Consider the following 16,433-nt stretch of genomic DNA (forward strand, 5'->3'; position numbering starts at 1 on the left):
CTGTTTACTGCGTGTGGTAGGTGTAATGACAATGACAAGCCGCCAGAGAGCACTATAGGACAAAGATTATGGTTACTGTGCAGCTCATGTACTGTCTAACTTGCAAGAGGATGAAGGTAAAGATAAGATTTTTTTAAAATCAAAATGAAATAAGGAAACTGTAAAGTAGAAATAAGAATGAAACCAAGGTTATCCTGAAAGTGTCTGTATTTCCACATTTACTCGTGTTCAGTGACCGCATTCCAGTTTTACCATCAGGATAAACATATTATTGACATATTATGGACCCAGGTTGAGAACAGATTAGTGAGGAAAGAAAGACTTTGTTTAATTTTTCAGGCTTTTCTCAAATTCCTGCCTTTAATATGTGGATATTTTCACCTTTTCAAGTGCTAAAAGACACATGCTGGTATATCCATGTGATGTGCACACTTGATCAAACAAAATAAGATGCTACCCACTGTGATCAATAGGAGAAGCCTAACTGCAAACAAACATGTATCAGTCTAGACAACAACAAACAGACAGTGACCAGATTGGGCTGTACACAAATCAGCTAAACTGGACACGAGAAAATTAAAGTGGGAAGGAGGATTAGATGGAAACTGTTGTGAAAGTGAGAGCATGCTGAGAGTTTTTTTTGTAAAGAAAGGAATATAACTCCTAATTACAACAAAAAAATCTGAATATTTAATGTCAAACTTTGTAAGTGACATAAGTGATTCCTGATAGTGATGATCACACACACTGAAACTAGGCCATCGAGGTCACACTTTCGAAAACCAAACTCCCTCCTCAAGTGGCCTTTTTTCAATGGGATTGTTTGTGAGAACAATGTAATTTGCAGACAGGGCCGTGGGGCTTTAGTGTCAGCTGCAGCCATGTTAAATGTCTCCATTTCCCAAGTCTAATAACGGAAGCATTATAAAGTCTTCTCAGACCAGCTGATCCCCAGTGCTGGACAGGGGCAGGAGCTGGACTGCCCAGTCCGGGGAGATTCACCTAGGAGTGGGGAGACTGGAGGGAGAGCCTGCCCTGGCATGCACAGTCTGCCAGAGCTGCAGCTAGATGTGTAAATGATTGGGATTGTGGTAATTTCCCCAGTGGCTTTGGTGAAATCTAAAGTTGTGCAGGGCGAGTATGTACATGTGTGTGTGAGCATGCAGGTGTGTATATTACTGTAAATGCTGTCTTGAATACAGTAGCAGTAGTGGAAAGCTCTGCATATCTTTCCCAATCATCCATCCATCTCTTTCTCTCAGTTATGTTTTATTCATCATGCCCCTCTCATATTGTCTCTCACCCGCTCGCTCTTTCTCTTTCTCTCTCTCTCTCTCTCTCTCTCTCTCTCTCTCTCTCTCCCTCTCTCTCTCTCTCTCTCTCTCTCTCTCACTCACTCCCATTTCTTTCCACTCTTCTCATTATTCTTTGAGTGCTTTCTCTAAATTGGGAGGGGGGGCAGGCAAGAAAGAGAGGCGCAGAGCTCACATGTGACCTTGCTGACCCATTTCTCTTCAAATCCATGGTCCAATTTTACTGGCACACCAAACAAACATCTCAGCCATTACAGGAGGCATCCATAATTAATGCCACCTGATACGTGACAACTTTCTGATGGATTTAACAGGCTGGAGATTAAATCCCTGGGACTCCCTACACGTATATGCTGTAGATTCAATTATTCTCTCCCTGCATCTTTCATCCTATGCTTGTCATTATTCCTTTATTTACTTGTTCCCCCATATTTTGTCATTTTGTCAGCATAGACCATGAATTTCACAGCCACATGGATCGGCTTATTTCTGTTCAGTAACTACACAGAAATGTCTATATGGCACACATACAAATTGACAAACATTTCCTGTTATTCCATATTGAATCCAACTGCAAACAACAACCCACACACAACACAATCACGCCTATATCAAAGCGCCAGAAGATTGTGTGTAATTGAGTTTGTGTGACAAGGACCAATGATGATTTTGTATTAAGTACTGGAGAGCAGGCAAGCACTGCCCCTGTAGGGGTCTTTTTTCCCCAGCTATGCTCGCTACTCTTGAAGAATCACCTTTCTCTGTCCCACATTTCTCTGTGATCAATTCATGTCAGCTGGCCATATTTTATTTAACACTTAATCGTGGGGCTCCCCCTCCCCACATCCCCTGTGGTTCATTTGTTCACAAGTAGGAGAAAAATAATTAAGAGCACGTGAAAGCTCCTTTCCTCACTCCTTCCCAGTTTCCTGCACTTTCCTGTGTCTGATTCAAGTACCGTTCAGCAGAAATGGGTGAGCCATTATTCGACCCTTTTCTCTAATTAATTCTTCTTTTCATACAGTGCCCTCCATCTGATGGGTGGGACATAATTGCAAGCTTGAAGAAGGTTTTAAGGTGGTTGAAATCCTCTTTTGTGATCCTCTTTCACCCTACTTTCAACAAGCTCGGTGACTCATGAGTTCTTTTCTTCCACAAAATGTCTTTCGTTCTCTTTTTTTGTGTGTGTGTGAAACTCTTTTATCTCACCTGCCCCCATGTCCCTGCCGCTGCCACATGCACTACCTTTCAAAATGATATGCAGTATCTGACCCGGCCAGAAGAGCAGAGCATGGTTCTGTTTTCTCAGCTCAGTGGGGAGGTGGCGGAGGCCCTGATTGTGCTGAAAAGGCACCAAGAGAGCAGAGACAAGACTGAAAGCTCTCCAAATGGACTGTACTCATGCCAAAGCTAATCTGATGTCTGCTCTCTGCGCATGTAGCAACACCTAAAAGCCCAGAGGGTTCTCTAAATCATTGATGGTAAGAATAAAGACTACTACAGTATGTATACAAAATATTGATGTTTCAAAGGTTTTACCTGCAGTGGGTAGAGGTTATTATGGTTATTGTGGTTCCTGGACAAAAGGATAAATTGTGGGGAAAGTCTGAGTAATGACTGGAAAAAATGGCATATGAAGGACATGCTGAAGAACTATGGGAGTTGATACTAAGGTTGGAGGAAATGTTTAGTTGATGGAGCATCTAATGGCTTCACTTTCTCTCTGGGAAAAGGGTTTGAGAGAAGGAGAGTGAAGAAAAACACCTCAATAGGGTTTTTTCAAGAGCAAATTAATAAACAGATCCAATGACATTTTGGGTGACATTACCTTTATCAGTATGCTGGGTGTAATGACGCTGAATACATTTTAGAGAATAAACATATATTGGAAATTAATTGTGGGACATTTTCATTAATCAGTCTTTATGAAATTGGAATTTTATAGTCATGCTTTATATGCTTTCTTTGAATCACAAAATGTATTTCTTTATTAAACCAAAAGATGATATGTGAAAATAAATTGACTGATTGATCTATAATGAAATCAAACCCAGTCAAATCAAAACCAGAGGCTGCTGTGCTTCTTCAAAAGGAATAATCTGTACTTCATAGTGTGCTTTGTGCTCATTAACACATTTTAGCTGGAGATGCAGACAGTTCACAATGCATGGCAAATTAGATTGAGCAGCCAGTCCCCAGTCCCCAACCCCAACCCCCACTCCCACAGACATCTACATACACACACACACACACACACGTACACGTGTCCAATCACATGCATTTATGTGTAAGGTTCACGGTATGCAAATGAGCTTGTGGCTGCATGTTTAGACACACATGCTTGAGCATTTTGAAACATTGAGGAACCAGCACTCAGTAGAAAATGTCAAGTTGCTGAGTGATGCTCTCAAGCCTTTGCAGAATACACTGGATTTTAAAGAGACAACTTAACCCTCCATTTACCATTTCTCATCTGTCACATCTGTCCCTCTATCAGTGTTTGTCTCTTAACTGCCCCAAAAGAGAGCGTCTTACCCAGACGCTCTGCTCACCTACCTCTGCTACCTCTTTCTCTCTCTGAGCATCCTTCTACCTTCCCTCATTCTCCTACCTCACGCCTCCTCTCTCCCTTACTTGCCCTTGCTTTCCATCTACCTTCCTTTCTCCTCCTCTTTTCTCCTCCTCCGCCTCCTCCCGCTGCGCTCTCAACTCGCTCTCATTCCCCCTCGCTCCCTCACACACTCAGGCAGCATCCTCCCCTCTCCACTTCTACCTTCACACTCACCTCTTCGCGCCTCCCTCTCCGCTCCTCTCGCCTCCTTCTTCTCCATCACCTACTAACACACATCATCTTTCGCATCTCCTTGTCTGTTTTCTCCCTCTCACCCTCTCCTCCATCTCTTCCCATTCCTCCCTGCTTCTCACACACTCAACCTTGCCGTCTCACGCAAACGCACGCGTACACACACTCATGCTGATTGGCACCCAAGGACAGAGCACCCTCTCTCCCGAACCGGCTACCAGGCAGTTTGCTCCCGTTGTCAGGCTTCTTAACACTGAGCACAGCTGAGGAAGAGGACGAAGAAGAGGCCATGGAGCACAGCCACATCTTCCCTGTTTTCTCCCCAAATGAGAGCACCTGGAGTCCAGGGCAGCATCCCTCTGAGGTTTCCCGGGGGTGCCCCCTCGGACCACTGCCTGTCATCTATTACAGCATCCTGCTCTGCCTCGGCCTGCCAGGTAAGAGATATGCACATGAGAGTGTGTGTTTGTGTCCAATCATGTGCATGTCATACTCATTTCTTTGATTGACCCTGCTTCAGTGGGTTGCAGAACTTGTGCTTTGCATCTTGATTTGTTGTGCACTTGTCTGCAGGTTTGAGTGAGTGTGTGTCATGCATAGTGTCACTCTTTGCACCGATACTGTTGATTTGTCATTCTGACCTTGTGGTAATCACATGTGCATGCATATTGGTATTTATTCGTCTGTGCCTGTGTGTGGAGTTTGTTTGTCTCTTTACTTGGAAGTATTCAAGCACCATATCAATAAAAGCATTTGTGCGTGCAGAGCATCATTTCCCCCGATTCTTTCCAAAATTATAAATAGAAAAACAGAAAATGCTGAGATTTGTACTGCTTTCTTTTGTCCCAACTGCACCTTTTTTTGTTAATCTGGAGTTGGTATAGCAGCAGGTGTGTATGACAGATCATGTGAGTAATGACTCACACTTGACCTCGAGGACAAGTGTGTGTTACGTGGTGCTGCTTGATGACCTGAATTAATGACACTTTCTTGTTGTGTCTTTACAATTGACTGATTAGTCCGTTCACAGTCATTGTCAGACCCATTTACTGCCTCCGTCCCACTGCGTGATCTATGAGAGCTGACCTAGTCTCACACAGGGAGGCAAAGTGATGTGTGTTTCTGTGTGTGTGTGTGTGTGTGTGTGTGTGTGTGTGTGTGTGTGTGTGTGCGTGTGTGTGTGTGTGTGTGTGTGTGTGTGTGTGTGTGTGCGTGTGCGTGTGCGTGTGTGTGTGTGTGTGTTTGTGTGTGTGTGTGAGAGAGAGAGAGAGAGAGAGAGAGAGAGTGGGGGAGGGGGGTAGACAGAGAAGGGGGGAGACACAGACAGAAACTGTGGAGGTCAGATGAAGAGGAAAGCTGCTGATGCCTAATCAGAGATTGGGGGTTCAGATGTTAAAAGCCCTGTGGGGATTTTGATCCTCTCTGCTTTAGCCCACCAACACAATGTTGATCCTATTCTTTGGTCCAACCGCCCATTTTATCATTTAACCGTGATTTAATTTAAATATTTTCAGCTTGAAATGACATGAAAAGGCCCACAATATATTGCCTTTATGACTACATATCTGTGACGCTTATTGTCTTAATCCTAAATACTTCTGATTAACAAATCTTAAACTCTACACCCCTTTTCTTTGATAAAGATTGTGAGTGAGATGTTATCACTAACGTAAGCTGTTCTGGTTCAAAACAAATCTGCAATGCAAAGTGAAAATGCCATTTTGTATGCCAACACTGCAGTTTCTCCACAGATTTGCTGTCTTGTAAATGTAAAGTCTTTCTTTCTGATCACATTTTGCCTAATTATTTCTCCCGGATGGCAAATCAAGTCTCGCGCAAGCAATTCTCCCTGCTGTCATTTATAGTCCCTTCTGCGCGGCCGCAGTTTTATTTGATTCTACTGCTGAATCGTCTCTACAAATGGGATTGAGGCAGTTTGTTTAATCACTGGGTAACAATAACCTGAGTGTGTAATGCAATCCTACAATAGTTGTCTGAATTAATGGCAGAGTTGAGTGCAGTGGGCTGATACTTTGCAGCAGCGAGTTCAACTTATTTAATCATTATGACACAGCTCGTTCCACTCAAGCTGAATCATGAATGTTTCATGAGCTCGGCATGTGTGAGTAGTAGCTGTGGGACCTATACAGACCTGCACGTATTTAACACTCCCAATGGATTGAAGGCTGTTACTTTGATTACCAACATTTGTTCCATCAGAATAACAGCAACAGGGTTTCCACAAAGACGTCGTCGTGTCTGTGCGCATTTCTCACAGACTTGACCTTTATGCTGCAGACATAGAGGGGTCACATCAAGAGCACAGGTTTAAAGGTGAGCGGCGAGATTAAGCAAGGTGATGAGAAAAGGGATTACGCAAGTCAAGTGGCGGGAAATGATTACTGTGTGACCTAGGGAAATGATGAACAGACAGCTCCACACAAAAAAAGGGAATTAACAGGGAGAGACTGAAGTTTAAGGCAGACAAGGACACCCAGAAGAAGAAGAAGAAGAAGAAGAAGAAGAACAGTGGAGTTAAGAGAGAGATCAGAGCAGTAATAGGGAGAGAGAGATTAATAACGGCAGAGCCAGTGAAGTAGCACCTCTGAGCCCTGAGTGGGGGAGCTACAGACGACAGAGCTGAGACGAATTGCCACCTTTTTAATTAATCGCTAACTTGCGCTCTCTCTCTCTCTCTTTTACTCCCTCTCTGCTCACTACACCACACTGCTTGAGACAGAACAGACGTGTGCTAGCATAGCAAATAGCACAATGAAGCAGTCGGGCTTTGAAACAGTCTTTGACATGCTGGGATTACAGAGCTCTTTGTTTAGTACAGTATGTCTCAAGGCGCTCACTGCTGGGACACAAACTGTATAGTGTGCTGAGAAATCCTCCTTTAGCTGACATAAGTGGAAGTGAAGATGCTCTGAATATATGGCTTGAGTTTAATCTTTCTCTACACAATCATTTCTTTATGAAAGTCCTTTTTACCTGAATATTGAAATTCTAAGTCCCCTGGTGTGATTCCTGCTCAGTCTTCAAACAGAAAACAGTTTGCTGCTGATGCTTGCATATCGCTTATTTGAATGAATGCAAACATCTGTTAACAGAAAATGTGTGCACTCTGAGATAGAGCAGCAGAGCACAGGGCCATTGGAAGAATTAAATTAAATTCTGTTTTCTATGTGATAATTATTCACATGTAATTATGAATTCATTAGCTGGGTGCCAGAAAAGCCAGTTTCATCAAAACTTCATCTATTTAGTTATATTACTAAATTAATATTTCTGTGAAACATACACTGTCTTCACACTTTCCTCCAAAGCCTAATTTTATGTAAGCATGCATGTGTTTTGTATTGCTTTTTAGTGATCTGCTAAGTGTTACGTTAAATTATTAGACACCCCTGTTTACACATTAATGGGGTGTTGAGAGTTTTAAGCTGATCAGTTCAATATCACTGTTCAACAAGAGTAGTAGAATAACTGAAATAAATAACTTAGATATTTTAAATTAAATATTTTATAAGCTGATTATATGTTTTGTATGTAAATGCAAGATTTCCACTTACTAAATAAAGATACATGGAATTACTGCCTCTGAAATGTAGCTGTGCGCTCAAATAAAGTACAACAAATTTAAAATTGTACTTACTGTATGAACACTTGATAAGTAAATGTACTTAGTTACTTTCAGTTATTACAACATTTAAAGGGGAAATATAATCATTTTCTTATTTTCTGTTATTTTTATATTTTTATGATGTCAGATGTTAGTTTTAAACATGGTTCTGAAACTTGAGGTGAATGTATGTGAAAATGCTTCCTGAAAGTAGAAAGCCAGGGCTTCAACCTGCTGTGAATGTTTCGTTTGCAAAGTCTCCATCAAACTGACGTCAGTCACACATGCCCACTATTGGCTGTCCATTGTGTAGCCTTTGTTGCTAAGGTTGTTCCATCAGTTGTTCATGTTTTCCACTCCCATATTGCAGATCACATTTCTTATTGAACATATATGGATGTATTTAAGAAGATTTAGTTTTTACTGTAAAGTATGCACAATATAACAGTAGAGCTCCAGAATATAAATGTAGGCCTGGAAATGAGCCTGTCCCCTTTAAGTATCAGTGCAAGTATTATGTGCAACAAAATTACAGTCACACAAATTTCATTGTCCGCATCAGTAAATGTCATCATCAGGTGTCATTAGATGACTTGAGTGTGGAACAAGTGGTTGAATAAGAGTCAGAGGCATGTGTGCATAAATGTGCACATGTTCATGTATGTGTCACCTGCACACGTGTGCACACCACATACAGTATGTGCGCAGCATGTTGGTGTTTTCCTTCCCACCTCCTTGAAGCAATTTGTGTGGCTGCTCAACAGACAGCTGTGTGACTGGCGCTCATGCGAGTTGGAAAACATCTCACACTCCCCACTTATCCACGCACCCAAGGGGGAAAAGGTTGGAGATGTTTGGAGCTAACAACCCCCTGTTCAGCACCGCAGTGTAGGCCAGGTGTCAACTCCTACTTAATAAAGAGATGGACCCTATCGATTTTCAGTTTGGACTTTTCATCTGTCAATCTGCACCAGAGAGAGGGGCATCTATGGGAGCCTGTTAATAGATGCTATCACACTGAAACTGAAGTGTCAGATTAAGGGGTGTAAACTAACTGAAAAGGATAGGATGTGAAGGCTTGTGTTGCTGCTCTGATGGAAGCAGCGACAGAGTGCAGAAAGGATAGTGAATATTCAATTAAATCAAACAGAGAGACGTTGACATTTTTGGCTCTGGTTTGTCTCCAGTCGGCCTTTGGGGAAATGTGAAGGAGGGAGGCAGGGGGAGAACTGGTGAGCATGTCAGCTTGTCATGGGGGAGATGAGCCAGAGAGAGCGCGGGAGGACAAAGGGGGGCAAGATGGAAGGGGGGGCTCGTTCAAGGCAATAAATCAGAGATGTTGTTGATGCAGTGACAGAGCTGACTTTGTTTTACCAGCTGACAACAAAAAGCTGTCAATGCTGCTAAAAACATTGCAGACTCAATCGGCTCAGTGCAGCACAACCCTGTATGTTGCTTGGCATTCTTTGAACAACAGCAATGTATCGATCTGATGACAAATACATCGCTGTGATCCGATTTTAATGTTTCATCTTTCTATCCATTTAACCTTCTTTATTTTCTTCTCTCTGTATTTAACTTCTCTCCTCTCCTTTTCTATCTTTTCCTGGAACCTCATAAAAAACATTTGGAGGAGATCCAAGGGCACATCATACTTGTTAGCGTTGTTTATGCACCCATTAAACACGATAAGCAGGGTTTGTCAGCTGACAATGCCACATCAGCTGGCAGTTGGGTTGGCCTTGTTGTAAGGACAGTCATCTCCACCAAACTTTGACTCACTGTGGTCTGTGTGAACAATAAATGGCTGTGGAGGTGAGCAGAGGCAGTATAGTGAGCAGGCAACAGAGCACTGCAGTAGCATCAATATCACCAGCAGCAAGCAGTGCTTCTTTCTCTTAATATCCCCATTAAACTTAAATATCCTGTTTCAATTTCTCTTTCCTCATGCTAGCTCTTTTTTCTGTCTTGGATCTTCCTTTTTCTTCACTCTCTCTCTCTCTTGCTTTGTGTTCTTCCGTTCCCCATTAACTCTCAGATCCCAGATCAACCTATCCTCACAATGTAATGTGTGATATTGTCCCATTTGCATCACATTACAAGCCTGCGTCTCAGTCTAAATGAATTGTGATAAAAATGATATCAGGGTTTCTCTTCTTTAAACGAATTGAAAACATTTTCACAGTTTCATCTTTAATGTATGCTTCTTTTTTTAAAATATATACACTCTATGTGGCTTTGTAGCTGGAATGTGCTCCTGGTTTTTGTTCAGGGTGAATTAAGGAATTGCCCTGCTTTATGTCCGGTCTGACACTTACAGAAGACAAAAGGGAAATGGATGTCATCAGGAACAAAGTGCCCGTGACCTTTGAAGCAAGCTTTGATATTCACCCCCTCCCTGTCTCTTCCTTTCCTCCCACTGTCTCGCTGCTATCCTCTATACCTCTCTCTCCGTCTCATTCAGTCTTGCTGTCTAATCCTCTCCTCCATTCCCTTCCCTCTCAATCACCTGCTCTCTTTTTAACTCTCTGTGACCTTCCTCAGACCACACTTTCCTTCGGCCTCTGTGTATTTCCTCATCCCTCTTTTCTCCTCTCGTTTCCTTCTCTGGTCTTATTAGCTTCGAGATAAGCCATCAAAGCTCAACCTCAATTTCCTCCAAATGACACACAAAAAGAAAGAAGGGAAAAAAGAGCCTTAATTGCAATACTTGCTTTCATTCTTGCTTTCATTCTTTTTTTGGAAGAGAGGATATCATTTTCACTTTCAATGTTGTGGCTGTGGTATATGAGGCCCATGAGGAACCATGATGAGGGGGGAGTGGCAGCATGTTTTGCCACCGGTTTCGAGGGGTTAAGCTGTGCAGTGTCGTTTGTCGACAGCCCGTCTGAACACGTCCCTTTAGTGGTGGGATGAGTCAGCCTCGTTACACACCTCAGGGAGCACGTTGTGCCTTCTACTTTCCCGCTAAACAACGTCAATGGTCCTGTCTCTCGTTATATTGGAGGAGCAGCGGGGGGAGCAGAGACACAAAAGCACTCCCACACAAATAGACAGAAGGGGTCACCCATGCAAACATTTACACACACGCACACATACACACACACACAAACCCACACATGCACACACACATACACACAGACAAGCAAATGGAAACAGACAGACAAACACACACAGCATCCCATTATCCATTCTACAGGTCATTCTAATCCCCCCTCAGCTGGAGACGAGCCCTCTGCTCACTTTTATTCCTTGCAAAGAAAAAAAAGGAAAAGAAGGGGTAATTTTTGAATGTGTACATGTGTGTCTTTGTGTGTGTCTGCTTGAATGTCTGTGATTCCAGGCGTGAGATCCAGATGTCTTTGTATGCATGCATGGACAAATCTGTGAATGTGTGTCTGTGTGTGAGTGTGTGTGTTTGTGTTCCTCATGTCTCTCCTGTTATGTGTGTGTGCATGAGCGTGCATCTCTCCAGCTCGTCGTCTGTCCCCAACCCTGCTGAGATGAGCCCTGCATATGCCGCCTCATACCCACAGATCCATCCAGCTCCAAGCTCCCCCTGGCTCCAGAGACAACATAAAGAGCAGGAGTCAATTGAAATGAATGGGCAACCCAGTGCAAGCTGGCTAGGGCTAAATGGAAATGTCAAGCTCGCCGTGGATCCCTTTTGTTTGTCTGTAGAAGGCCGCATCTCACTGGGGAGCCAAAACAGAATAATACCGAGCCGGCAACAGTCAACACCTCACTGTTTCCATTTCATGTCACTCCTCTATGTTTAGCAGTATGTGGAAAAAGCAAGAAAGCTAATGGGCAGAGGTATAATAGAGAAAGAAAGGTGATGGATTAAAGGTGGGGTCTGTTGAGTTGGATCTGGCAATTTTTTGATCAGCTCAAGCAAACTTTGCCTCATACAAACACTGATAACATCCCTCCTCTTGGATAAACCAGGTGCTAGGCTGCAGGTGTACATACAATGCACACTGACAGCTGTGAGGGGCGTATGTATGGGAAACTAGAGTCGGTATGAGCAGACAAGGACAAAAAAAAAGAGATTGTTGAAATGAAATGAGCAAAAAGCCAAAACACGAACCATGAGACCCTTTGTCACAGGTTGCAGATGTAAACAGGTTGTGACCAATTGGACCAAAATTTAATAATCTAATAAACCTAATAATTTCTCAAATTGTCAGTGTTTGCACTAATTGTATTGTTAAATCAAAGCTAGGACCAACTGATAAATAATGATACTTGTCATTGATCTCCTGTCATTTACTCTGTACACAGGGCTAAGAGAAAAAAAATATATATTTTTCAAGAACAAAAGCAATCTCCAACAACCAGTAGTTATTGCAGTGAGCGTTATTTCAGACTTCATCATGCCAATCCTGACGCGCCATATCCTTGAGTCTAAGGTCAACCCTCTAATTTTATTGAAATTGCAGTCTGGATTGATTGATATCTCTAGAGATAGACAACTAGAAGAGGAAGACACAGTCAGAAAGTGGATGACCTGCTGATGAAAACAAAGAATCAATATCACACTCAACAAGGATTCAACCTGAAAGCAATTTAACTTGTCTGTGCAGAGGCTAGTGTGATGTACAAGCGGCCGGGGCGGGGGTTGATCGGGGTGTAACGCAATCCAACGGCCTTACATGTACACATATTGGCTTGTTGAGTCTTGTAAGCTGCTTTGACATCTCATTTATGGTTATTGATAGTTTCTATGTTAATGAATTGGCGCATCACTAATGATCTGTGTGTGTGCTCGTGTGTGTGCGTGCGCAGACATGTGTTAATGTGTGTGTGTGTTCTGCTGCACATCCTCCAGTCTGGCAAGGACATCTTTAGTCATTATCTGGAGCCGGCTTTGTAATTTGTAATCAGCTGATAGTGGCTGAGGCTGTGAAGTGTGATGTACCAGACTCCAAGCTGCCATATTTAATCCAATCCCAGATCTATTACCGAAGATGGGGACAGGACCATAGAGCAGCAGTCATCCCCCTACACACACACACATATTGTATATATGGACAATGACGGCTGCTAAGTGCATTGATGTCTCGGTAATACTGTGATGCAGATCAATGTCAGACGCATCTTCGTCTGAGTAAACAGACTGGAGATGGCTTCATGCTGCACTAGAAAGTTTCCCTAAAAGCGACAGCTTGAAAGCAGTAAAGGGGAGATACAATTCTGTGTTTATCTGATAGTTATTTTGGGTAATTACACCAGTACAGCATGAAATGGGGATCTTTTTCTCATAAAATGCCTTTGAATTTTACACTCCATGTCACACATACTTTCTGCAAGTATAGGACATTTGCAAATATTTTCAAGATTACTTTTATGTAACATCATATGATCACAAAAAATGTGTCAAAAAATATGTTGATGTCAACATCAACTTTTCACAAATTACCATTACCAATGTAATAGCAAACAACTGCTTACTTTCACATCCAATAGACACAGAGTGACATTGGCATCTTTTTTGGAGTTTGTGTCTAACTGGCAGATGCATATCCAAGACTCCCTCTCTGTGCCTGCTGCAAAAAAGACAGTGGTCATAAGAGTGGGAGACCGAAACAAAATAAGTAAAGTGCAAGCTGAAAAACCCCATTTGACATACAAGTTGTCACTAGATAGGCCTATATTATTGTTTTCTGAGCTTTCACCTACATGTTATGGTCTTGTTATGGCTTGTGACTTGTGACTTTGAAAACAAAACTTTGTTTCAAACTCATTTTTTAGCAGTTACAAACATGTAACAGAAAAGAGTATTCCTGTTAATATTTTGACCCCTCAGGAATTTTACTGACAATGACTAGTTAGTTACATACAGTGCCTGTATCTTGTTCACTGGTTTGGGAAAGGTTTGAGCATGCTCACAAAGCTGTTAACTCAAATGTTCACGAGTAGGGGAACAACCTGGGAATAAAGAGGGACTATAGGAAACAGAATAGGTCAATAAAAAAAAAAAAAGTAATAAAGCTGTTCAATTCAATTGCCAACTGCAGTTCCACATGAGAGGCAAATGCTGTGCTCCTCCTGTCTGATGCAGGTGCACAGAGGTCATGCTTTGGTAAACGCAGCAGTAGGATAAATCAAATCCCGGCCTTTGTGTCCACGTTCTTTTTAGCAAACAATAAGAGCGTAGCATGGTCCCCCTTATGTCCTCCACCTGGGTTAGTTACATGTCATACAAAAGACGGAGGGTGGTGAGACAGATGGGGAAACATTTTATTTTGGAGAGATGGGGTGTACTTTTACTTTGTTTTAGAAGCTAAATAATTGCATTGAGGAGGGCAGCAGTGAACTCAGCAGATTCGCCAAGGCAGTGATGCTGCATGTTGCCTCCGTTTTTGTTGTGGCTTTACACTTTATTAGAGATAATAATTTGGCCAAAGGCAGAGGCAGGTGCTACAGGAATTACACAGCAGGTGTAGATGAAGGGATAAATAAAAAGAAGGATTACAGAGAAGGAGAGCTGGTTGAATATGGTTAATATTGACTGTGGACAGTAAATGAATAAAATATTTTTTTTATATGGTCGGCTGAAAACGAAAGGAAAGGAAAAAAGTGGCACCTGAGCTGCTCTTAAATCTGTTTGGTATAGATATGCTGTCGATGGTACTGAACAATTTCCACTCAATTTGTTTGTTCATTGTGTTGTGTTGTGCTGTGTACATGTTGGCTACACCTCTGTTGCTATCGACTGCATCTCTATTTATTTTCTTTTTCTAGTTTGTTGTTGGCAGGATGAGTGTTGCCCCTTTTCAATTACCTGCCCACTAACACGCAATCTCTCTGTTTCCTTCCTTGTCCTATCCTGCACCCATTCCTTTTCCAATCTCATCATACTTCCTCCTTTCCCATCATTTCCCTATTTCCCTGACCCATCTACTTTCAATCATCTTCACACATCTTTCTTCCCCCTAGCCAACATCCTGACAGTGGTCATCCTGTCCCAGCTGGTGCTGCGTCGACAAAAGTCCTCCTACAACTATCTCCTGGCACTGGCGGCTGCCGACATCCTTGTCCTGCTCCTCATTGTTTTTGTCGACTTCATACTGGAGGATTTTATTTTGGCTACCCCACTGCCCCCATCAATAAACAATGCAGTGCAGGTTCTGGAGTTCTCCTCCATCCACACCTCCATCTGGATCACCGTGCCGCTCACCATCGACCGTTACATTGCTGTTTGCCACCCGCTGCGCTACCACACGGTCTCCTATCCAGCCCGTACACGAAGGGTGATATTCGCCGTGTACATTGGGTGTCTGCTCTCTGCAGCCCCGTATTACTGGTGGCCTGAGCTGTGGCACAGCCTGCCCGGTCTGGGCAGTGGTGGTGGAGGAGGGGAGGGCAACAGAAGAACTGTGGCTCAACATGTCCTGGTGTGGGCCCATTGTGCCACCGTCTACCTCCTCCCCTGCAGTGTCTTCTTCTCCCTCAACGCTGTTATCGTGCGCAAGCTACGCAGACGCCGCAGCTGTTTCCGTCTGCGCGGCTACTCTACCGGCAAGACCACTGCCATTCTCCTCGCTATCACCTCCATTTTCGCTGTGTTGTGGGCCCCACGCACCCTCATGATCCTCTACCACTTCTACTCCCCTCCTCCAGTGTCACAAGGTGCCGGCCGGCTGCTCCACATGCTCACTGATCTGGCGAACATGCTGGCATTGCTCAACACCGGTGTCAACTTCTTTCTCTACTGTTTCATCAGCAAGCGCTTCAGGGGCATGGCGGCTAACGTGTTGCGGGCGCTGGTCCATTGCCGGAAGCAGCCGCCGCCGTTCTATGCCAGCCACAATTTCTCTATCACAAGCAGTCCCTGGATCTCACCAGCCAACTCCCACTGCATCAAAATGTTGGTGTACCAGTATGACAAAAATGGAAAGCCCATCTGTATTTCCTCTTGAGTCCTCAGGCACCAGCAGCTGCCCCCACCCTCAAACATTGGGGAACATGTTGGGGTTTTGTCTCCTTGGCAACCAGCTTTGCCTGCATGGGACTCTCTGAGGCTTGAAAATGTCAACACGCCGAGTGGGAACAGAGGTAACAATTTAGCTAGCTTTGAGCGATAAAAACAGTGGTAGGGCTAGCAAGGTGGAAAAGCAAACAGCAGATACATGCTTGGCAGAAAGTGGCAAAGCTGCTCATGTTCAATAAAGTAATTACAAAGCAGTGACCAGCATTAAACAGATGTTGATTGTTTCCACCATGCAAAAAAAAAAAAGGTACTGTAAGTGACTGACTGCTGATTGACTGAGCGACTCCAGACTGTTTCATTGCAGACTGATAAAGGCATATCACCACCATCTATCACTGTTGTTCATGAGCCACCATTTGTAACACCGCTGTCTGAAGTGACAACTACTGTAGATGTATCCTCAATGAAGCATCAAATGCCTGATGACGGTGGTTCATTAATGGATGCTCTCTGTTGTGCATTGCTGCCAACAGTGAGGAACTTTGAACAGCTGCGCCTTTGTCCACTGGGAGTCGTTTCCAGAAAGATCCAGTCAGAGTCTGGGCACGAAACATCTCACCTCAAGGGGTGATTCACTCAGGCAGAGCCACGATGGTGTGTCCACTGCCCACAGTCCTGACTGTCTCCCAGCAATGTAAAACAGCGCTGTCATTACCAGTTTAATATGCAGAGGAGATGCAAAGACATGTTAATTTG

General features: G+C 43.3%; 1 protein-coding gene across 2 annotated transcripts; it reads left to right on the forward strand.

The window, feature by feature from the left end:
• The first annotated feature begins 4,396 nt into the window (after positions 1–4,396).
• On the forward strand, positions 4,397–15,666 carry gpr139 (G protein-coupled receptor 139). 2 transcript variants are annotated; one of them, XM_062438662.1, is made up of 3 exons: positions 4,400–4,553; positions 4,637–4,639; positions 14,684–15,666. In XM_062438662.1, exons 1-3 carry the CDS (start codon positions 4,406–4,408, stop codon positions 15,664–15,666), a joined length of 1,134 nt encoding a protein of 377 aa, XP_062294646.1. In that variant the 5' UTR covers positions 4,400–4,405. The 2 variants fall into 2 exon arrangements, with proteins under 2 accessions (XP_062294645.1, XP_062294646.1); XM_062438661.1 differs by lacking the exon at positions 4,637–4,639 and having other exon boundaries at positions 4,397–4,553.
• Positions 15,667–16,433: the final 767 nt, after the last annotated feature.

The sequence above is a fragment of the Scomber scombrus genome, chromosome 18 (assembly GCF_963691925.1).
Source record: "Scomber scombrus chromosome 18, fScoSco1.1, whole genome shotgun sequence".
Lineage (NCBI taxonomy): Eukaryota > Metazoa > Chordata > Actinopteri > Scombriformes > Scombridae > Scomber > Scomber scombrus.